Here is a 23,188-nt window from a genome sequence, read left to right on the forward strand (position 1 = left end):
CAGTTTTGGAGGCTGCTAAGGTAGGGTGTTTAATTCCAAGTTCCTATACCAAGATTTATGGAATATATGGGTTGTTTATAGAATTGAATTAATATTTAGAAGTTTAATCAGAGTTTGTGTTTCATGTTAGGGGCTATAGGTTGTGGAAAAAGCTTGATTTTAAACGTTGTAGAATACTAGGTATGTTCCAATTTTTGTTTCAGGTGTCCAATTGCCTAAAATACTGAGTATGCTCCAATTTCATAATTTCAATTGTGGGGTCATTGTTGTTAGTTGGCCCGAACATTATTCGAGATTTTTTTTTTGTTGGGAAGCAATTTACCCTAATACCCCGTCTATCACAAATTCTTGCCTCCGTCATAGAATAAATAAAAATTGTTTGGAATATTCTCATTATAAACTAAGCGGGTCTGATGTTTTTACAAGAAATCACTAGCTAACCAACCTCCTTGTGAATTATTCTCATATACATATGGCTCTAAAAAGGTCATGTTTTCGTAACATAAGGTTCCTTTTAATACTGTTTCTAGGTTAATACTAGCCGATCCAGTCAAATTACTGAAGGCGACAACAAACTCACAATAAAGTTAAATTAGATGAGACTAGCATATAAGTTTTTTTATCTTATTATGAGTATGTAGTCCCACGTACAGTCGTACTCAAGATTTTCTCGGATTTCTTTGTATTTATTTAATATAAAACTGAATAAAAACAAAGTGGAAAAGAGATGGGAGATTGAATCATGTTTAGGTTGTCCCATTACTTAACAATTTAATCCCCATTAATCTTTATGAGTCAGCAACATCAAACATGTGATTAGCGTAAGACACCAAAAACAATGACAATGCCTCTCCCTCTCTCTCTCTCTCTCTCTCTCTCCCTCTCTCTCTCTCACAGCCAGCAGCTGCATGCAGGTTTTGCTTACGTGGACCCACCAAATAGAAGACGAAGAAATGAAGATGATAACGACACAAATCTGCTGAGAAGTTGAGACTTGAGATCAAAGCCGCATATTCCGTATCAAAATATGGTATGTATAAGATTCGAATCTAAATCCTAAATCCTCATTTATAAGTAAGCAAAGATATGTCAGTAAATCGGAGAACCACCTAAGAGCCGTTAATAAGAATTCCACGACCTAAAGCCTGACACGCTTTATCAATCAAATGCCTAATTGATTTTATGGGCGAAACAATAGGTCTCAACCCATCAATCAGAGAATGCTATGTGTATCACAACCAATTACGATCACACTCAACTCTACTAGCATAAAAGACCACGACGCTCTTGAATTCTCATTCATCTTCTAACTATAATTTAGACATCAAATTACTTAACATGTCAATTCATTGGTCTTCTAGCACTTGACTCACACCAAATTGGTGTGACAAACCTAACATGTCAATTCATTCTTGCTTGCAAAGGCATCAAAATAATTCTCATCCCCACGCCCTCTTTTACTATATATTTTTTTCATTTAGCATTTCAACTACAGAAGAGCGTTTTAGATATAACCGTCTAACATAAAGTAAGAAATATATTTAATAAAATACCTTTATGCAATGAGTCAATTTTAGATATAACCGTCTCTATTTTTTCTTACAAAAAATCTAAATAAGGAAAATTTGAGTCGAACTTTGACCTCAAGTGTAGGAGTAAAATGCTTTCAACCATCGGAGCTACAAGCCTACAATCCACACCCAAGCCATCTGAAAAACCATTATCATCAATTTCTTGTTTAAACTGTTGCTTGTTATTTAAGGATCATAAAACGTTTTATGTAAATTAATTAATAGTTATTTGATAAAAGTAAAAATAAAATACGAAACGTGAAAAGAAAAGAAAAAATTATCAAAGTGGATGAAAAAGGTGACGCTAAGACTGTAGTGGTATACGTTCCCAGTTCCCACCATTCTTCTGGAAACTCCCCTCTCTCTCTCTCTCTTCTTTCTCTCTCTAAATTGTTGAGTGGGCGTTCGGTCGAAGAAGCTCGAGCAATTGGCAATGGAGGTTCTTCTCTGAGAGGGGGCGATATCGGAGCTCTGTTTTTTTCCAAATTCGGAAGCTTTCGAGGAGGAGGAGGAGGTAGCTATTGAATCGGTTGATTGCGAGCTGAGGAAGAAGAAAAGCTTGCAGCTTTAATGGCGGTGGAGTACGAGTGTTGCACCAGCGGATTCTTCATTCACATAGTGGTCATCGTGCTGCTGGTGATGTTCGCGGGGCTAATGTCCGGCCTCACCTTGGGCCTCATGTCCATGAGCCTCGTCGATCTCGAGGTCCTCGCCAAGTCCGGGACGCCGAAGGATCGCAAACACGCCGGTATGGCTTTTGATTTTGAATATTTTTTTTTTTTTTTTGAATTTTTGTTATGTTTCATTTGGAATTCTCTGCTCTGTTTGGCTGCTGGGAAAATGCGAGAAAAGGAGGAAAGAAAATGGTGTGGGACCCTATTTGATGTTGATTTCTAATAGTTTTAGAATAATCTGGATTGGTGTTTTTGTTCGATTTCGATTCGAGGTTAAGTTGATTGTAAGGAGCTGCAAATGATTGTTTTGAATTGGATTGTTCCGCTGTGGAAGTATTTTGCCCAATTATATTTTGGTAATTCCACTTCCACTTGTTGAAATATGAAACTTGCGTTCTCCATTTGCATGAAAAGTGGTGTTTTGAGAGGAGAAAGGGTGTGTCAGTGTTGGAATTAATGAATGAAAAGTGATTTGGTGAGAACTAGGGCCCGTTTGGGATTGTTTCTCGCAGGGGTAAAAGCGCTTTCTGACAGCCGAAAGTGCCATCTCTCATGATGATTAATACTGGGGGTTTTTTTTATTTCTTTTTTTGGTTTAATGTCTTGGGTTTTCATGACTCTGAAATTTAGTCGAAAGATAAGCATGCACCTACGGGAAAAGAACGATTTTGTGCAAGGGGTTTTAACTTTGTAAAGATAAATTCCATTGTACTAGCTTTGTTTGACATTGATGTGTACAATGCGGTTTAACTAATCATTTCGTCTCTCTATGTATTTTGTTTGTAATTGCAGCCAAGATATTACCAGTTGTCAAAAAACAGCATCTGTTGCTTTGCACTCTGCTGATTTGCAATGCTGCTGCGATGGAGGTACATGTTATTGATGTTTATTGGAAAAGATACTAATTTCGGTAAAATAATAATGAAAGGAAAGACGATTTTGTAATCTCTGTTCCTTCTCTCAGGCACTCCCCATTTTTCTTGATGGTTTGGTGACAGCTTGGGGTGCAATCCTCATTTCGGTGACACTGATTCTTCTGTTTGGCGAGGTAAGTGATATATGCCATTTTGTTTGTATCGTAGGATGGCCTATAACATAGATAGTTGAATTTTGTAAATCTGACTTCAGCCAGTATGTTTTCATTTTCTTAGTTATTTATGATCTGAACTAACTGGCTCTTTGAGGCAACACTTAGAGGGCATATCCACAACCCTAGATTGATGTTCATTGGTCTGCTCGAGAAAAATTACATTGAGAACACAAAGTTACTTTTAATATCGCTGTGTTGATATACCATGTTACATTTATTTCTGAAGTCAGTGATGATATCAAACATGGCATGTGCGTGCCACTAACTTCTGTTCATCTGTGTCTGCAGATTATACCACAATCTGTTTGTTCCCGATATGGTTTGGCTATTGGTGCAACAGTGGCACCATTTGTCCGTGTTCTTGTTTGGGTCTGCTTTCCGGTTGCATATCCTATTAGCAAGGTGTGATAGATTTAGCACTTACTTTTTTCTCTGCAATTTCTTATGCCAGCGGCATGAGTTCAACTCTCTGACTATTATGTTCTATCCAGCTATTAGACTATCTGTTGGGCCATGGACATGTAGCTCTATTTCGCAGAGCTGAGTTGAAAACGCTTGTAGATATGCATGGTAATGAGGTACGTCTGACAGCTCTCTTAAATTGAATTGTCAACTGTCACATAACTTCATCATTCTTCAGTAATTCTTTCGTTGGGTTCGTTCTTCTCACTTCTGTTATTAGAGTACTTACTACCCGCCTCATAACCATATATGACTGTCTTGTTCTAGGCTGGAAAAGGTGGAGAGTTGACACATGACGAAACAACCATTATTGCAGGAGCACTTGAACTCTCTGAGAAAATAGCTAGAGATGCCATGACTCCCATAGCTGAAACTTTTGCAATCGATATCAATGCCAAGCTTGACAGGTTTATTATGCTTTACACATTATAGCAAAAAAGTCAACTTTCGTTGGTTGTATAATAATGTTTTGATTTGCAACCCTAAATGCTGCTTATCACACAGGAATTTGATGAATCTAATATTGGAGAAGGGGCATAGCAGAGTACCGGTTTATTATGAGGAGCCTATGAATATTATTGGACTCATCCTGGTAAATTTTTAACCATGCCCTTTTCTATACCTCCCAAGTTCCCAACTTGCTGGTTAAAACCAGTGTAAATCAGAACTTACTTGGCTTAAATATCTCTGTCAACTTTGAGTTTGAAATTATCTGTGGATAGGCAATTTCTAGGACATGTTGAAAAGCTGTGCTATTAAACTTAAAACAGGTTACTAAATTAATTGTAATCCAAATTCATGTTGAGTTAATTAGTGCTTAAATTTTGAGCATGATAAACAAGTTAATGTATCTTGTTTTCTGTTTTCATTCCATTTGATTTATCTTGATATTAGGTCGCTATATTTTTCTTTGTAACATACTTCTCTAAACTATTTAAATTCAAAATTTAGGTAAAAAATTTGTTAACGGTGAACCCAGAAGATGAAGTGCCTGTAAAGAATGTCACTATACGCAAGATTCCAAGGTATTTTGCGTTGTTTGAGGTCATTTTTGTTGTAATATTAATTGCAGTACAAATTTATGATGATTTACATAAATTGGTGTCGTACTCTCATTTGTTTGATAGGGTTCCAGAAACGTTGCCCTTATATGACATATTGAACGAGTTCCAGAAAGGTCACAGTCACATGGCTATTGTTGTTAGAAGGTGCAATAAGAACGCGGAGGAGACTAATGGCAATCTGGATGACAGTAAGTAGCTGCTTCCTACTGTAGAATGCCTTGAAAAAATTTCCATTGGTAAAAATTTTCCACCCGACACCTTCAGACTCTATGATCGGACTCTATTTTTTTTTGTGAGACTGATTATAACTGTTCTCTATATCTCTCTCAATAGATCCAGTGAAAGAAGTGAAAGTCGATATTGACGGTGAAAAGCCTCTTCATGAGAAGTTGAAAAGCAAAAGATCACTACAGAAGTGGAAGAGCTTTACAAATACAAACAGTGAAAATAATTCATACAGGAGCGGGTCCAGAAGCAAGAAATGGACAAAGGAGATATATTCAGACATCCTGCAGATTGATAGCGAGCCACTCCCCAAGCTCCCTGAAGAGGAAGAGGCTGTTGGCATCATAACAATGGAAGATGTTATCGAAGAACTTTTACAGGTACTAGCTCTCGCTTTAAGCACCATTTCTATTTTTTGTTGTATCCACATTCTCTTACGAGGCTTTATATCCTGACATCAATATTCGTTATGTAGGAGGAGATTTTCGATGAGACTGACCATCAGTTTGAGGACTCATAACACTGGCATTTCTTGGAAGCAGGTCGTCTCCTTGCCGTACATATTACAATGGAAAATTAGTTAATTTGTTTGTCATTTGTGTCTGTAAGTGCTGAAACAGGTTTGTTAGAAAACTCTACTAAAACCGTATTAAAAAGTCATATGGTTGAGAAGTTATTAGACGAATGTCAAAACTTTCTCCATGCAAAGTTCTGAATATTTTGAGTTTATGATGGTCGTCTTTTGAGTGAACAGGCTTTTCAGATGCTCGGGTAGGCAACACACGCGCATCGCATTGTAGGGTTAACAGGATTCGAGAAAAATATGCACCAATTCCGTACAAGCCAGAGAATTCTTCTCAGATAAAGCGCCTCTTAAGTATGGTATTTATTTGTATTTTCGTCCTTCCTCTTCTTCTCTTTAGATTTTTCCTTGGATTTGTGCTTGTTCGGGCTACCAGACTTCACCTTTTTTGATTTCTTCCTCTCATCGTCATGCTCCTCTTCGGAAGGATAACACAAGTTATGTGAAGGCCTCTCTGGTCCATACGCACGGCGTTCTTGTATACTGGGCCTCTGCAGCTGCTCTTCCTGGGAGTCCGAAGAACGGGGAAGATAAGGACCCTTTTCATCCATCCTTGACCCAACAGCACCTCTGCCACGCTTGACTCTTGTTATAGCAAGAAAATCATGCTAATTAGTCATATATTCTCTCGTACACGGGGAGTGGCGAGGAGCGAGAGCGACAGAGAGGGTTACCTTGAATGTAAAAATTCTTCGAGTTCTTCGTCTCCTAAACCATTCTCTTGCCTTGAATGGCAGCTCTCGTATTCTCTTTTCCTTGACGAGCAAGAAGGACCGGCACTGTCATCTGTGACGGCATGTCCCTTACCACTGCATCTCGGAGAGTTGCTATCTCCGCGACACCTGCTCTCAGCCTTGTTCCCTTTCAGCCTATTGTCCAATTCCTTCTCTTTCTGCCGGAGTCGCCACATTTCATTCACTTCAACAACTCGATTTGCTGGAGAAAACAAACAATAAAACTTGAGCTCAATGACAGCGGTCACCAAACAAGTAAAACATGCGCACCTTCCTTTCTAATACAGCAGTATAGGAACTGACCTTGTTGCACACCACGAACAGTAGCACTGAGGAAGCGTGAATTCGGCCGGAACCTTGTTTTAGGCTGTTGAAGATAAGCATGCACACCTTCCTTCTCAGCTTGACGCCGCAATTCAGCGGCTTCTCTCATAAGAATTGCAGCTATTCTGTTCTCCGTCTCTAAATCCATCCAACCCTTTTAAGCAAAGAATCTTGATCAATACAGCTTCGGAATCACAGTGAACTTGACTATTAGTTGTAAACTTGAGAGAGCCACAAGTAAACTTTCTGAATGAGGGGAGCCATTCACGAACGGAAGGAGAAATACAGTCATGTCAACAACCTATTGCTACATAACCAAGGTACGAAAGCGTGTTTACTAACATTAATATTTTTACGACTATTTTGCCTTAAAGATTATGTTCCTAAACAGCTAAAGACATAACAAAATTCCAAATTTCAAGTTAAACGATATTCGATCTGAAGTGTAAAATTTCATGTCAAACAAAAGTAAATTTCATGTTCAACTAACAAATTGAGAGTGCAGACCATTGATGAAAAACCATCTACCCTCCTTAAGAAAAGCCATTGAGAAAATTAAAAACATCAATCTTTTGGAGTCTCTGGTATCATAAACTAGTTCAAAAACTTAGTTCTGGACACCTCTCTCTGATATCATAATGACTACAAAGCAAATTTGAAAGAAGCTAATTCAAACCTTCCTCAAACACAGATTTACGATAAGCAAACCGGGGACTTCCGGGGGATACGAGCTGGGATTCCCAGAGGTTAACCAAAGAATCAAGCAGGTATATAGCAAATGAAAGCATAATCTGGAAATATGTACTCTAAACTGCTAGTGCAGAGCAAGTCACGAACGCCTAGTTATCGCTATAATGTAAAGTGAAGACACAGCTGAAGCAGATTACCGAATGGAAACTCTGTCGTTATGGCACTTTATTAGCTCCTCAAACTTTCTTTTGGATGTCCTCAACCTGATACAACCAGTCTTTCATTAATTCAGGGAAACTTTGAATACTTGGATCTAACGGACGACATGACATAAAACCAAGTGCAGTTGCGTTCTAAGATTCATATAGCCGACCTCATTTAGCGGGGTAAGGCTTTGTTGTACTGAACCAAACTAAAAATTATGCAGAAACATTCAAACTAGAACCAAACCCAAACGAGAATTCTCATCGCAACGCAGACCAACCAGAATTACAAACTTTCCATAAAACCAAACAGAATTGGAGACAATCCAATGCCAAATTTGAAAAATTACAGAATTCCACAACAGACTAATCAGAATCACAAAATTAAGAAGAAAATCAAGCTAAAAAAGAGGCTTTTGAAAGATGAACATGAAAAAACCTCGTCTTTATGTTCTTGATCAAAGTGGTGGCCATCAGAAATTCAAATCAATCGAAACTGCGAACTTGAACTTATGCTAACGAAACCCTAGAATCTCATTCCTACTCTTTCCAATAATTTCGTCTCAAGAATCTCAATATTCAAACAAAATGCTCAAAGAAAATTATTTGGAAAAAAAAAAATAAAATAGTGGCGGCGTGTTACCCCGGTGATGGCGTCGTTAGTAGTGTCTCGGTCCGCTGCTTCCGGCGGTGATGGGAATCGAAGTCGGGTGTGAGAGAGAGAGAGAGAGAGGAGAGAGGAGAAAGGAGTCTTTTTCCCTAAACGCAAAAGGAAAGCTAATCTTTTATTAGGACCAAAATACCCATACGTTCTCAAACGAGACTCTTCTGCTTGCTAGCAACGCCGAGAGGTAACCAGAAATATCCAACTCGAAGCTCACACTTGTCTGCGATTCTTCAAAATCCAAAAATGTCTTCTTCTTCGCTGTTGCAGACTTCGATCTCGTCCTCTTCCTCCGCTTTCTTCGCCAACCACAACTTGACATTCAATTCCAGGTATCAATTTCCCGGCTTTCGTCTCCTTTTTCCCTCCAATTTTCTCAGCCGCCAAACACATTTTATCTCTCATAGCTCACGTTGTTGTCACTGTTTTGCAGAGCTCGGAGTGTCTCGCTTCCAGCAAAACACGTTGGCATCTGCAAATGTGTCGCCACTCCGCAGGCAGAGAAGACCGGTCTCTCTCGCTCTCTCTCTCTATCTCTCTCTCTCTCTGTTTCCTTTTTCTCTGAATTTATTGATTCAATTTAATTTTTAACTTAACAAGTCTCTCTTTTTTGAAATTTTAATGTGAAGAATACAAAACCCAGGTGTCCCGGAATGCCAACATAGCCAAACTTCAAGCTGGGTATCTCTTTCCAGAGGTTTGTGATGATCTTTCACTTGCTGGGTTTACTGGGTTTGGGGTTTAGTGTTGAGTTTCCTAGCTGGGTCTCTCAAATATGGCATTGCCCTTTTGATTTAGGGTGTTCAAATGTTACCGTATCGATTTACCTAATCAGCATCTCTAATATGATCCTGAATAAAATGTTGGGTTTTTACATAATCAAGAAAAGCTAGTCATTGAGTTACTCTAGTGCCTAAATGTTAGTGCTTTTTGTGGTTTTTACGTATTTTTGGCATATGCTGTACTCTATTCATATATCGATTGCTGTTTCCCGGTTGATTTGTGATTGTATATTACATTGATTGTATAGGTTGCTAGAAGAAGAGCGGCGCACTTGAAGAAGTACCCCGATGCACAAGTGATTAGCCTTGGGATTGGTGACACCACTGAGCCCATTCCAGAAGTTATAACCTCTGCAATGGCAAAGGTACCTTTTATTGTTACTTGTACATTATTGTGGTATCCCAGCCTGGTGGAAGAAAAGAAGGGAACTACAAAGTCCCGTTAACTGAATGGATCCTGAATTAACCACCTTGGCGCAGGTTTATCAATAACCCTGACACTGTTCATAAGGGTGTGGGGTGAGAAAGTTAGGGTTTGATTAACTTGTCTTTAGAAAAACTAGATAGAATGCATTCACTCTGGTGTTCTTTAATTATTGAAATTCTCCTATCGCTTTCACTGTTCCATTAATAAGAGCAAAGTTGTGTTTCGGTTGATTGAATGTATGGTTGCAACAGAAACAGCATACATGTTTGTAAATGTGTAAAATTATTCAAATGCTGATCAAGGAATGGAGCTAACAGAATATAATCATCCCGCTACTTTCAAACTAGCACAACAGGACCACCACAAATAAATATTTCCTCCTTAAATGGTTGTTGATGTTAGTTTCTTTCGTGTTACTATTTCTATGTAAAACTTTCCTGTTTACTTTTGTTTCTTTGAGGGAGATTAACTTCAACATAACCAACCTGAACGTTAATGTGAAAGTACTCAAAGAATAAACCCCGCCCCCTCTCCTTTTTTTAGATTCTTGATTTTTTATTATTGTATGATTCATTTAGCTTTTGTTCTGCTAGCCAACTAAGCCAAGTTCATTGTTAGCGTAAACTGAGCTTGTTTTGGTTGAAGCAGTCAAGTAGCCAACCTTTTGATTGAGGCAAACCAAGTAATATAGTATAGTGGCCGGCAATTATTCTCAGATCACATACATTAGATTATCTTGTTCTCATATGTTATCCCTTGAAAATATAGGCTCTTAATCCACATCAAGAAATGTTATTTTCTGTGAAATGTATATATATTTATTTTTGTGGTATATTATCCAGGTATTATGAGCATCTTTATGTCAAGAATTTATACGCATTCTACAACATGCATTATATTTGTATTACCTTGAAAAAAAAATGACAACGTGTAGCACATTCATCAGTTTTTATGTCTTTCTAAATCCATATTGTTTCTGATTTGCAGAGAGCACATGCTTTGTCTACCCTAGAGGGTTACAGTGGTTATGGACCTGAACAAGGTGAAAAGGTATTTGGCCTTCTCATTAGGTTTGCTAGTTGACGGGTTTTTAAGTTATTCTATGCAAATATATCCTCCCATATAAATAACATATAAATATTAGGGATAATGAAGACTAAGACAAATTGTTAATCTGTTCAGCCACTAAGAGCTGCAATTGCTTCTGCATTTTATGACAACCTTGGCATAGAGGAAGATGACATCTTTGTTTCTGATGGTGCAAAATGTGACATATCCCGCCTTCAGGTTTCATACTTTCTACGTATCGTAATTTTTATTTTTCCTATGTACCTTGCTTTTATATTTTTCATGTGCTTATACAGGGTTTGCCTTGTTTCTACCGTGGTAGGTTGTTTTTGGGTCTAATGTCACAATAGCAGTGCAAGATCCATCTTATCCGGTAATTCTTGTTCTTATTCTTTAGTTGCATGTTTATCTTGTCCTGTCTCATCTCTCTTGCTATTATTGTTATGTTTGGTAGGATTTTTTTCCTGTTTTTAATGTACAGGATTACATTCTGTTTAAAGATTTTTGGACAAAGATTGGGAAAAAGAAAGATCTATCTTCTGTTAATGTTGTGTTAAGTGTTCACGTACTGTTTGAAAATTAGGAGAATATTCTTTTCTTATTTGCAGGCTTATGTAGACTCAAGTGTTATTATGGGCCAGACTGGACAGTATCAGAAAGATGTCGAGAAGTTCGGAAATATTGAGTACATGAGGTGTACTCCTGAGAATGGATTCTTTCCTGATTTACACACTGTGTCTCGAACAGATATCATATTTTTCTGCTCACCAAACAACCCTACTGGTTCTGCTGCTACAAGGGAGCAACTGACACAACTGGTACAGTTTGCTAAGGATAATGGGTCAATCATAGTATACGATTCAGCATACGCCCTGTATATGTCAGATGACAATCCTCGCTCAATCTTTGAAATCCCTGGAGCCAAAGAGGTAATCTATAATTTGCATATTCGCAAGGCTCTTGATTCTTTGTTTTATTGAAATCTAGTTCATGTTACGCTTATATCTATGAATATGCAAAATCTAATTCATGTATTGTGTTTCTGTGTGGCCATTGCTAGGTTGCACTTGAGACATCATCGTTCAGTAAGTATGCTGGATTCACAGGAGTTCGTTTGGGGTGGACTGTTGTTCCAAAGCAGTTGCTCTTTTCAGATGGATTCCCCGTTGCCAAGGACTTCAACCGCATCGTTAGTACTTGCTTCAATGGTGCATCCAATATATCACAAGCTGGTGGTCTTGCTTGCCTTTCACCAGAAGGCCTTAAGGTGTGTTCTTATGTGTCTTGATTCATTGGTAAAGTTTCAAATTTGAAATCCGCCTGCATCTGTTACAAGCTATGGTTACATTTGTTTGATTTCTACTCTGTTAGGCCATGCGCGAGGTGATTGGTTTCTACAAAGAAAACACAGAAATAATAGTGGAGACATTTGAATCTCTTGGCTTTAAGGTGTACGGAGGGAAGAACGCACCCTATGTGTGGGTGCACTTCCCTGGCCGAAGCTCATGGGATGTATTCAGCGAGATTCTTGAGAAGACTCATGTGGTCACCACACCTGGGAGTGGTTTCGGATTTGGGGGTGAAGGTTTCGTCAGGGTTAGTGCGTTTGGCCACAGGAGTAATGTATTAGAAGCCTGCAAAAGATTCAAGCAATTATACAAGTAATCCAGAGATTAGCATCCGCTGTCTACTATATTTAGTCCGAAGATAAAATCGACAGTGGCCTCCGTTTATGTTCAATGTTGTGTGCTAGTAAGTAGAAAACTCAATTTCAATGTCATATTGGTTTCTGGATTCTCTTAGGAATGCAAAGCATGTTTCAGCTACTGCAGTAACACTATGTTTGGATGAAGAAATTTAAGATTACTAAGAAATTTTAAAATGACAGAAATTGAAATTACGGGATTTTATTTTCTAGAATTTGTGAATTTTCTTGTTTGGTTAACCTAAAAGAATAATGGAATTGAATATTGAATTTGTTATTTTTAAACTTTCAATTATAGAAATTGAAAAATGACGCCTATTTATATAAAGTTTAAACTTGGGAATTGAAGGTCCTAAATTCCAAGTTTTTGTTTTCAAGCTGAAATTCTAAATTTTATATGTTTATGAATCCAAATAAAGGAATTAGTGCATGTTAATTTATAAATTGATTTTTATTCAAATTTCAAGTTTATTTTCCTCATCTAAACATAGTGTAATTGAATAATTTTGCATAATTTTTTAATTCGTTTCGGTAATTCTTTTAGCCGCTTTTATAGGTGCAGTTGCCCTGGCTTTATGTAATGTTTCAACAAGATTAGATGCCTGGTCTACAGTTTGCATAAATAAAATTGCTGATGGTTCATCCTCTACCAGTCGTTCAAGATCAACTATTTGGAGGTCTCGGGTTTGAAACTCGTTCTTGGTGTGAAAGTTAGACTTGTGGCTAGAGGAGGTTGAAATGCCTCTATGAGTCTTCCCGGTTTTCGGAAGGGATGGATAATGGGGGCTAACTACCAGTTAGACCTAACATTCGTGTCGTGTTTCTCGTGTTCGTGTCGTTTTCGTGTCATACACGATAGCTTAACGAGTTGTGTCGTATAATACCCGTTAACATAAATGGGTAATATAACCCGACTCGAAATCAACCCGTTAATATTATCAGGTAATATGACCCGACCAGTTATCCGTTAAGAAAATTATATTTTAAATCAATAAAAATGAAAATGAAAAGCATAATTTGACCCAAAAAAATGTAAAACATAATATTAAATTAGTATATACATACTAAATTTCGGAGTTGACTCCTTCATGAAAGTTGTAAAGTTTTTCATTACGAGTGATTACATTTTTCACACTTCTACAATTATTATTATTAATTTTGCACTAAAATAAAAAACACCGTTCATGAGATTTGGAGGGTTTTAAAAATCTAAACGACCAACTTTTATATCTTTCAGACTTGTACATTAATGATTATGAATTTTGTTTATTTTGAACTCCCTTAAAATACTATTCATGAGAGTTTGTATTCAAACAATCATATGCCCAACCTCAAAGTGTAGAGGATGCGACTACGAGCGTTTAAATATTTTTTTTCATATTTTTCGTACATGTAAATTAATAATTATAATTTTTTTAATGTGTTTGGTATTTTTAAATTATTTGATATTTTTATTTTTAATGTGTTTTATGATTTTTAATCTCAATCTTTGCCTATAATATACTATAAAAATAAATAAATAAAACTTAAAATTTAAAATTTATGTAAAATAATAATTAATAAACAATATATACATATTCATTATATTTATTGTATTTTATAGTAAGTTTTTTTTTGGTAGTTTAAAAAATTGAAATCATCAAAATCACTTTTTTCTTATCATGTCGAAATAAGTTACCAGCGTGTCACTCTCGTGTAAGCCTATTAAGGATCCGTTATTAACGTGTTATTATCGTGTGACACGATAATGACCCGATTAGTTAGCGTGTTGACTCGAAACCTTTTATTTTCGTGTCGTTTACTTGTTGTGTTAACGGGTCGTGTAAGAAATTGCCAGGTCTACTACCAGTTGTCCCTTACAAAAAATAAAAAAATAAAAAATAAAAAGGTATGAAAGCTAAAGAGAGAATGTTGTTATTGTAACAATGTTGGTTTTTATGTTGGGAAGTGTTATTGGCACTCCAAAAATCTCATTATACACTCATCATAAGTGTATTTTTCTTTTCAAATATAGAAAATTTAGAGTGTAGAATGAGATTTTTAGAATACCAATAACAATTCCTTTTATGTTGTGTAATGTCATATTAGATATTATTTGTGACGAGAAAAAATTCAACGAATTTTCAGGATAATATGTATAGCCGATGATTCTATGTGCCGTTCCGGAGTATCTCCATGAAAACCAGAAAAGATTGGATTGCTTGCACCCGAGGATGCTTCCAACTCCGGGATCTCAGCTTGCTGCTGCAAACATGAAATTAAGTATAAAATTTAGGGCCAATGTTGAAGAAAAACACGATTCGGAAGCCTAAAGTTTAAACAAAATTCCCATGCACCCAATAATTGGAGAGTAGGTTCCCACATTATTCGATCTGTTTATTGAATTTGGTCCACTCTCAAGTCACTGGGACCCAACTTTGACATTGAGAAGGTATTGAGGGGGTTGTAGGTGGCAATTAATTGAAAAATTGATCGTAAACAATTTTTTATATATTCACAAACAATAATAGAATTCTCTACACTAAATTTATTTAAATTCTAGGACAATGTTTGAATCCAATATTACGCCACCGATTTGTGCACCAAGGCCATTGAGTGAACAAGTTCTAGACCATTAAATGATTGTTAAGATAACATTCAACCATCGTTGATAGATAATATTGTGATTTGTAATCATAACATAATAATTATGTATTAAGAGTTCATCGGAATTATTTTCCTGTGTACGATAAATGGGATGCAAATCATATCCCTAACCCGGAAGCAAAACGCATGTGTTGATCCAATTAAAAGTCGTAATGGGATAAAGACGGGTTAGTGGTTTTTTATTTTTTTTATTTTATCAAACGATAGATTTTATTAGATTAGTCAGCACACAAGAGATAAGCTGAAATTATGCTGACAGTTTAGATATGAAACCCATCTTTCAAGAAAATTCAAAGATGTCTTATTTTTGAAAAATTCCTAGGTGGACGGCTAAAGGATATGGCAGATTGGTCACATCAAGTCATTTTAGCAGAGTTTAAGTCCAGCAGGATGATATCCACAAAGTTAGAATAGCAATTGGACTCTACACGGGTGTCACGCTGCGCCAAGCAAATATATGTCCCTAAATATTCAAGGTTGCAAAAATTGAAAAAAATAACCTTCAACTTGTTGTGGTCTATATTTAACGGGAGAGGAGACTGGCAGCACAGAGAAAATAGAGAGAGATACGTTTGTAGTGTTGTATAGCGAATTGTTATTTTCCCTACACAGTGCCTTTATTTATAGCAATAAGAGAGAAGAAATCATTTTCCTCCAAGGAGTACAAGTCCTAACAGATAGAATAACTAGAATGAAATCTAATATAGGATTTACACAATCACACTTAAACAAGAAGTTTATAACACTTCCCCTTGAGTGTGTAAATACTCAAGTAGATTTGGCATCATGTAGAATTGACAAAGTCGACTCGTCGACACTGATTTTGGGGACATGCTAGTCTCAATAAGGTAAGAACTTGCATAAGGAACTAAATCTCACAAAAAACCCTAAGGTTATGGAAAAAACCGAGTAGGGACAAAATCTATAGTCTAAGGAAAAATACGCGAGTAATGCAAAGTCAAATGAAACGTCTATGGGACATCATCAGGGATATGATCAACCCAAGGTGGGTGTCTCGTCAAAACCTCGTTATGTAGTAAAAACCCAGTGGAAAAAATACTCCTAATTGTAAGGAAAAATAGTACATTAAGATCAAGCAAGTATACTTCAAGATACTCCTCCTGAGTTTGACACAATTCCAAAGAGAACTAACAATGTTCCAACTCATAAAGTTTATGCATACCAATTCCTTGAACAAGCTTATGAAATGTCGCATTAAGTAGTGATTTGGCGAAGAGGTTGGCTAGATTGTCTTGTGAACGGATTTGCGTGATTTCAATCTTTTGATGCTCTTGTTGTAGATGTGAGAAGAAGAACTTTGACGCAATGAGCTTGGTGTTGTCTCATTTGATGTAACCCTTCTTGAGTTGTTCAATGCATGTTGCGTTGTCTTCATAGATCGTCATCAGGACATTAACGACGGGGTAAAGATTACAGGAGCTTTGAATATGGCCCACAACTACTCTCAGCCAGAAGTATTCTCGAGTTGCTTTGTGTAGGGGGAGAATTTCAGCATGGTTAGAAGAAGTGGCAACTAAGGTCTGTTTAGTTGACCTCCAAGAGATTGCAGTGCCTCCAATAGTAAAGACATAACCCGTTTGAGAATGCATCTTGTGCGAATCAGATAAGTATCATGCGTTAGCATAGCCAACAAGGTGAAAATTGACTAGAGATAAGGGGGTGCGGCATCATTTAAGGATCCATAGGGATAAAACAAGCCCAGATCTGTAGTACCCTTAAGGTTATAGAATATGTTTTAACACCAGTCTAGTGTCTGTGTGTTGGTACATTATTGTATCTTGCCAAAAGATTAACAGCGAAGGAGATGTCAGGTCTAGTACATTAAACTAAGTACAATAAAGTGCCTATCGTACTTAGATAAGGAACTTCAGGCTCCTAAATCTCTTCATAATCCTGCTTCGGGCGGAATGGATCTCATTTTTGCATCTAGCGATCGAACGACCATATGATTACTCGAAGGCTTCGCTTTATCCTCGTTAAAGCGGCGCAACACCTTTTGGGTGTAGTTCGATTGATGTACTAAGATTCCATCTGAACGGTGCTCTATCTTGAGACCGAGACAGTATTGAGTCTTTCTTAGATCTTTCATCTCAAACTCCAACGTTAGGTGCGCGACAATTCTCGCTAGCTCTTTAGGAGTTCCTGTTGGAAATGTGCCCTAAAACCAATCATATGATGATACTTTACGGACATTTCAAACTAATGTAGTTTAAAGGGCAAACATTATTGTTTGAGCCGTCTCATATAAATGTTATATGCTTAAACGATAAGTCCAAGGAATATGTGATTGGAAGAATGCGATCTAAAGAAGTTAGATTCATGAGACCATTCTTTCGTTGACACATCCTAAACGTTCCTGATCATAGGATTGTCAATTGGGCATTGACAGTCCGTTAAGATCAGTACGTGCTATGTCTTCTCTCAGGGAGAGTGACTAGTCTCGAGTCATTGGTGTGTGTGACATCAAGACAAGTACGTAGGTGCTCAATAGAGAATGAGTTCATTGAACACGATCAACGAAGAGTTCTCATATTCATGTCACATGAGAACTCATGGTTGGGATAATGCAAATTAGTCTTTTGACCTGAGGCATCACAGTTGTCTTGTGGTTAGGTCCTTAATCTTTGATTATGTCAACGTCACTCTATCAGGGTGTCCACGGCATCGTTGGGGTTAAGCCACTTAGCCATGGAGGCAAGTGAATGCGCAACAAGGGATCTCTAACCTTCAAACCGTTTGAGGGAGAATACTCTATGATATGATTTGGAATCTCTGGCCAGAGTATGAATGAAATGTTGGAATGCGTTCCAGATCACATTCAAGGTAATCATATAAGCACAAGATTCACATTGGATAGTAGACATGAATAAACTATCAAACCAAACAATGTGGTCAAGAGTATTGTATTAGAGAAAGACCGTATTGCATTTGTAATCCTAAACTGAATAGGTTCTCCACCTCTTCTGATTAGCTTGGGTAACCATGATATGCTGCTAGGTGTCACTCATGGTTTGTGGAAGCCCTAAAAGTGTATTATCATTAACGGGAGAATTGAAAGTAAGTTTCAATTCACAATCGATTTGAAAGAGTTTGAATCGCCCACTGCCTCGCTAAAAGGAACCTAATGGATCGTACACCGTGTAAGGTAGAGTTTGAAGATTCAACGGAGATGAGTAAGAATAATTAAATGGTTTAATTATTTATGGCAAGGATTAATTAATATGATTATTAATCAAACGAATAAGTTCGTTGAAGACCTCGGGATATTTTTGGACCTTAAGGCCCAATGGGCTTCGAACGTCAAGCCCATTGACTTAAGTTGTATGACAACTTAATGAATAATGATTCACAAAGGCCCAAATAGCCCAATTAATCCCCATAGGCCGACCATTTAGAGGAGGGTAGTGAACTTGGCTTAATTGCAAGTTTGCCACTCCATTGTGAGGTGGTATAAAGACATCTTTATAGCCATTTCATCCTTAGGGTTTTCTAGGGAGTAAAGATGAGAACTTGGAGACTTAGAGGTTCTCAATTTTGGGAACTTGGAGAAACCTTTTCATCCATCCAAATCCATGGATCCAAGATGCAAGGAATGAAGACCCTCTCTTTGGGTGATTAGCCTTTGCTTATGCAAAGAGGAATCTACAAAGGTATTGATTTCTCAACTCACTTTATTTTTGAGTTGAGTCTTGATTCACCTATCTACTAGGCTTTGAATTTCATGGGTAAATGTTTTGTTTTAAGTGCATACAAGCATGATTCCGCCTTTAATATGTTAATTGCATGCTATTGATGTTGCTTAAATGAACATGTTTTTCACAAATTTTCCTTCAAGTGGTATCAAGAGCCTAAGTCTAGTAGTTGGTGAATCCTTTTGGGTTTTGTAGTTCATAGTTTATGATTTGAATGTTGTAATTGTTACAAGCTTTATTCTTGCTTCTTTGAATGTAAATTTTGTTAGAAAATTTGCCATCTCAAATGTTGTAGATGTAGTTCATATGAGCATGAATAGTGGAACTAAAAGTTGGTGCCAAGTGTTTTGGGAAATTCGGCCAAATCCAAAGGGTGATTTTTTGGGTTCATGTTAGGCTTGTTAAAATGGTTTTAAAGTGCTTTTTGGAACCCCTAAGTACCCTAGGATATTAACCCTCTTTTGAGTTGTGAAAATTTGAGTTTTGATGAAAGAAAACATCCATGGAGCTATTATGAGTTTTCATGTATGTTCTTCATATTTCTTGAAGTTCTTATCAAGAACAAAAAGTTTTGAAGTTTTGATTCAAAAGTTTTATGTTTTACATAAAGTTTTGATTATTAGTTGATGGGTGATGATTATGTCAAAGATATAATTTTGATTATTAGTTAATGGGTGATGATTATGTCAAAGATATAATTTTGAATATTAGTTGATGGATGATGTTTGTTGGTAAGAAATAATTAAATGTTTTTAATTATATCAAAGGTATATTTTCTTTTCAAACCATCCCCACCATCTTTAATCTCACCCACCAAAATCCACTTACAAAATTCTTTTTATCAAAAATCTCTATGTTACTATCCTATGGCCGGCCACCCCTATAGTGGGGTGCTTTTGTGCAATTAAATAAAGTTTTGATACTTTTGTGTATTTGTATTTTGACCCAAAAGTTTGTGTTTTTTTGCAAAATGGCCCAAATAGAATGAGAACAAAAATTGTTTTGTCTCTTTAATGAGAATTGGATTTTCATTATATTTAGTTCCATTTAAATCAATTCTATGGATACAAAAACCAAATGAAAATGTTGCATTCAAGTTTAATTAGTTAAAGCGTTGATTAATTAAAGAAAGGGTGATTATGAACCTTAGCCTACGATAATTGAGCTATGTGAAAGGCCGTTTCAAATTTGTTTGAACCATGGGAATGTGTAGATTAAATTTTGGTTGTAATTTGATATGATCAATTGTTGTAAAAGAGCATAAGCTCTTCTTTACTTTAAAGTAATTTGATTTGATCAATTGTTGTAAAAGAGCATAAGCTCTTATTTACTTTGAAGTACTCCTTTCTTGTTTTATTCGATATGCATGAAATTGGAGTAGTTGGGTCCAACGCCGAATAAGACAACACGCCTTAATGTGATTAAACGCGTAACTAAAATCAATCACCATCCCTAGACCGAGATTCAACACTAGGCTCGTGTTTGAATCGAATCAAAAGTTCATAGTCATCCTAAGGCCCTAAGGCAACTATATAGTCCATCAATGAATGCAAACCTTATGTTAGTAGTATCATATACTCTTGCTTTAAAAACCGTTTTAAAAGCTTAGTGGGAGTATTATATACAACTAAATCAATCAAATGGACCAATAGTTGTAATAGGACCAAAATGTTTTAATTGGATTAAAATGTATATTTATATGTAATGAGACCTAAAACCCTCAACAAATCAATATTAAGTTGATAAGCGAGAGATGCTTTGAATATCTCTTCGTGGCCTTCCACCGTGGTAGGCTCCAATCGTTTGTGACTTGTAAACCGGCTTCACCCTATAATGGGGGAGTACAAAGTGCATGCTTACATTCAGGAGGAGTCTATACGCATATGATGAGGTGAGTGTAGACAACGAGTATGGCCAACATGATATAATTCTGAGGTTGTGCTTGAACCTCTACATAAACTAAGCATGGTGGGAATAACTTAACTAAGTGCAATGGTGCCAACATGATATAATTCTGAGGCATTCATTCTCTAGAGGCCAAACTAGATGGGTAATTACAAACGTTGTAAATGAGTAAAGCGTTATTCTCTCATCATTATTTTTGCTAACCAACATCGTATAATCGTGAGGTGGGCTTGGTAATAGTGAGCCTCCCATACCCTACTAAGAGTTTCCTCCAAAACTCTCGAATTCCGATGAGGGATATGGAATTTGCCAAAAATAGTGGGTGGTGCTATTTGATTTAAAGACCCGAATCAAATGGCTTAAAATCAATCAATTTATATTCGTTATGTATTTGTTTACCAATATATTTGCAAACGCTATCCAAAACTTGACAAAGAAAAACCGAACGCTTTAATTTCCGGACTTAGTTCTACAATCACATAGATTGTCTTTAATGGCTTGTAGATGTAACTAAGTAGTCTCATCCTCACAATCTTCCTATTGATAATGTATCATTGGAAGAATATGTTAGATAAGTCTAACATGAGAAAGACAACACTCTTAATGTCATAATTCTTCAAATACAAATTGTTGTATGAAGAAATAAGAGTTGCTTTGAACAACCCTTAATCAACACAAACTTTAGTGCTTGTCTCTTTGTTACACGAATAAGGAACTTGAGAAGTAAGCACAAGGGCATGGACACTTTATGTGCCATGATTCTTCACTTACAAATTGTTGTATGAAGAAATGAGAGTTGCCTTGAACAACTCTTGAGAGTTTGTTATTATGTTTAGAACATAATGGTTGGTTGACAAAAATAGTCCATTTATATGGACTTATGATGATTTTGAATCATTGAGTGTTGAAGTGTTAAACCACTTAACGAGACGGAAACTAGGCAAGGACTTTACCTTTGTGTCCCTATCCTAATGGTTCACTAAGTTTATTGTAAACTATATAGTGAACAATAACCGCACGCTCTCCAAATCGTTTGATGTGTATAACACATTTGAAATGAGTTTCAAGAGAGATAGTGGGAGTTTAGGGACCATGACTATTGTAGTCAAAAGCGAAGTCAAATGAAGAAGGCAAAATAACTCCAAGGGAACAAACTTTCTTTATGAAAGGATGGACATTGGAAGGGGTATTTGCAAGAAATGTCTTGCAAGTGTCAAGAACACACCTTTCGAAGATGTTGTAAAATGTTCTTGAAAAGTTCACAACAGTTGGTTCTTCTACTTGAATACATGATTCTATATTAGTAACTATGTTTTACAATGATGTAAAAGTGTGCTAATAAGAAGTAGAAGATTAATGAGAGAAGAGAAAGTACTTCACATTCCAAACGTGAATCGAATATAGATCTCTGCGAAAGCGGATTGTACTTACTTCCTCATATGAACTACCAAAGAAATTGGAAAATACTAAATATTGTCTTTACATTCCAATTTTAAGGAACTTAAATCCGTCACTATAGTAGAGATGGATGAATGTTTTGTTTAAAAAAAAAAACATTGTTCTTTATTAATCAATAATTAGATTATTGTAATCTAATTGGTTGTCTCTATAGTAGAGATGATGTGGTAGTTTAACTGTTTAGAATACGATGATGCTTAAAACCCAAAAGGTTGCAAGGTAGTGACTAATCCCAACTGAGTTGTGATACCTCTAAAACATAAGTTACGAGTTGGTCATAGATGGATGCTTTGGATCGTTAGATCCGGATCCAATACCTTCTTGTTAAAATTGTATAGAGGCGAAATGTTCGAATCTTTATTCTTTTGGAAAGAAGAAAGAATCACAAAGTTGTTGAGGTTGATTCACTTAGATGTTAGTGGCACTTGTCCACAACATAATACTACTCATGTTGTATGACATTCACCGAAGATCACTCTCGGTTGGACTATAGTTTATTTTGAATAAACACAAGTCCGAATACTTTGCAAAAGGTTTCAAAGAATTCAAGAAATGTAAGTAGATGAGTAAGACGTCTAAAGTATTTACCTCCTTAGATTTGATCCAAGGAAAAAGTAACACTTTAGATTAATTTCCTTGAAAAATATCAAGGAAAGTAGCATCGTAAGATAATGTATTTCTCCATTAGGAGAAGAATGAACATAAATAAGATTTAGTTCGTTGGACATTATCAATTACCCATATATATATATACTTCTAAGACATGTTAGTTGTAGAGATCCATCCATCATGGATCTTAGCAAGCTAGTGGGAGCCATAAACATCTTATGAGAAAAGATCAATTGTTTGATTTCTCATAAAGATGTAAATGAATCTTTTGTTTACTAGGTTTACAAAAGATTAGTGGGAGTTGATTATATTCCTAAATTAGAATATATATACATGATATATATTAATTTTGAAAATGAAAGGAATTCTTCATCGTTAAAGTTATGACTTTAAACATTCTATAATGATAGAATGTATATGGGAGACATAGTCTATATACATGGGATGGAAATCTATAATGATAGATTTCAAGATATAATTGGATTATATCAATCCCTAAAATAGACAAGAGATGCTAGGAAGTTTCTCATATGATGATAAACTTCAATTAGAATGACAATTCTAGTGAGACTAGGAAGTTGTTCTTCTCAA

The 23,188-nt window shown here is 36.3% G+C and overlaps 3 protein-coding genes across 8 annotated transcripts; 2 read left to right on the forward strand and 1 right to left on the reverse strand.

Annotated features, from left to right (window-relative positions):
• The first annotated feature begins 1,866 nt into the window (after positions 1-1,866).
• LOC103938249 (DUF21 domain-containing protein At2g14520) lies at positions 1,867-5,963 on the forward strand. Of its 4 annotated transcripts, XM_048575016.1 has the most exons (12): positions 1,867-2,319; positions 3,038-3,114; positions 3,210-3,293; positions 3,624-3,737; positions 3,827-3,913; positions 4,065-4,204; positions 4,302-4,389; positions 4,749-4,822; positions 4,925-5,049; positions 5,195-5,466; positions 5,562-5,628; positions 5,841-5,963. In XM_048575016.1, the coding sequence occupies exons 1-11, from the start codon at positions 2,142-2,144 to the stop codon at positions 5,604-5,606; spliced, it is 1,284 nt and encodes a 427-aa protein (XP_048430973.1). In that variant the 5' UTR covers positions 1,867-2,141; the 3' UTR covers positions 5,607-5,628; positions 5,841-5,963. The 4 variants fall into 4 exon arrangements, with proteins under 4 accessions (XP_048430973.1, XP_009346527.2, XP_009346528.2 ...); XM_009348252.3 differs by lacking the exon at positions 5,841-5,963 and having other exon boundaries at positions 1,868-2,319; positions 5,562-5,815; XM_009348253.3 differs by lacking the exon at positions 5,841-5,963 and having other exon boundaries at positions 1,869-2,319; positions 5,201-5,466; positions 5,562-5,815.
• LOC103938250 lies at positions 5,736-8,398 on the reverse strand. Of its 3 annotated transcripts, none has more exons than XM_048575019.1 (5): positions 8,264-8,398; positions 7,615-7,680; positions 6,707-7,034; positions 6,344-6,605; positions 5,736-6,254 (listed from the first exon to the last, which is right to left on the reverse strand). In XM_048575019.1, exons 3-5 carry the CDS (start codon positions 6,873-6,875, stop codon positions 5,960-5,962), a joined length of 726 nt encoding a protein of 241 aa, XP_048430976.1. In that variant the 5' UTR covers positions 6,876-7,034; positions 7,615-7,680; positions 8,264-8,398; the 3' UTR covers positions 5,736-5,959. The 3 variants fall into 3 exon arrangements, with proteins under 3 accessions (XP_048430976.1, XP_048430977.1, XP_048430975.1); XM_048575020.1 differs by having other exon boundaries at positions 6,344-6,587; positions 6,707-6,881; positions 8,264-8,339; XM_048575018.1 differs by having other exon boundaries at positions 6,707-6,881; positions 8,264-8,339.
• Positions 8,399-8,479: 81 nt separating this feature from the next.
• Positions 8,480-12,466, forward strand: LOC103938251 (LL-diaminopimelate aminotransferase, chloroplastic). Its single transcript, XM_009348257.3, has 10 exons — positions 8,480-8,616; positions 8,718-8,794; positions 8,914-8,981; positions 9,315-9,431; positions 10,481-10,543; positions 10,676-10,780; positions 10,884-10,934; positions 11,170-11,490; positions 11,622-11,828; positions 11,933-12,466. The coding sequence occupies exons 1-10, from the start codon at positions 8,531-8,533 to the stop codon at positions 12,224-12,226; spliced, it is 1,389 nt and encodes a 462-aa protein (XP_009346532.1). The 5' UTR covers positions 8,480-8,530; the 3' UTR covers positions 12,227-12,466.
• The last annotated feature ends 10,722 nt before the right edge of the window (positions 12,467-23,188 follow it).

Source organism: the organism of the source record quoted next, unplaced genomic scaffold (assembly GCF_019419815.1).
Source record: "Pyrus x bretschneideri cultivar Hongxiangsu unplaced genomic scaffold, Pyrus_bretschneideri_v1 Contig77, whole genome shotgun sequence".
Classification (NCBI taxonomy): Eukaryota; Viridiplantae; Streptophyta; class Magnoliopsida; order Rosales; family Rosaceae; genus Pyrus; species Pyrus x bretschneideri.

Excerpts from the sequence above, each read along its gene's own strand:
- LOC103938249 (XM_048575016.1), top strand. The coding sequence starts at position 2,142 with ATGGCGGTGGAGTACGAGTGTTGCACCAGCGGATTCTTCATTCACATA. Across the intron at positions 3,294-3,623 it reads TGATTCTTCTGTTTGGCGAG|ATTATACCACAATCTGTTTG; the intron begins GTAAGTGATATA and ends CTGTGTCTGCAG. Across the intron at positions 4,205-4,301 it reads ATCAATGCCAAGCTTGACAG|GAATTTGATGAATCTAATAT; the intron begins GTTTATTATGCT and ends CTTATCACACAG.
- LOC103938250 (XM_048575019.1), bottom strand. The coding sequence starts at position 6,875 with ATGGATTTAGAGACGGAGAACAGAATAGCTGCAATTCTTATGAGAGAA. Across the intron at positions 6,606-6,706 it reads TGTTCGTGGTGTGCAACAAG|CAAATCGAGTTGTTGAAGTG; the intron begins GTCAGTTCCTAT and ends TGTTTTCTCCAG. Across the intron at positions 6,255-6,343 it reads GAAGAATTTTTACATTCAAG|AGTCAAGCGTGGCAGAGGTG; the intron begins GTAACCCTCTCT and ends TGCTATAACAAG.
- LOC103938251 (XM_009348257.3), top strand. The coding sequence starts at position 8,531 with ATGTCTTCTTCTTCGCTGTTGCAGACTTCGATCTCGTCCTCTTCCTCC. Across the intron at positions 9,432-10,480 it reads TAACCTCTGCAATGGCAAAG|AGAGCACATGCTTTGTCTAC; the intron begins GTACCTTTTATT and ends TCTGATTTGCAG. Across the intron at positions 11,491-11,621 it reads AAATCCCTGGAGCCAAAGAG|GTTGCACTTGAGACATCATC; the intron begins GTAATCTATAAT and ends GGCCATTGCTAG.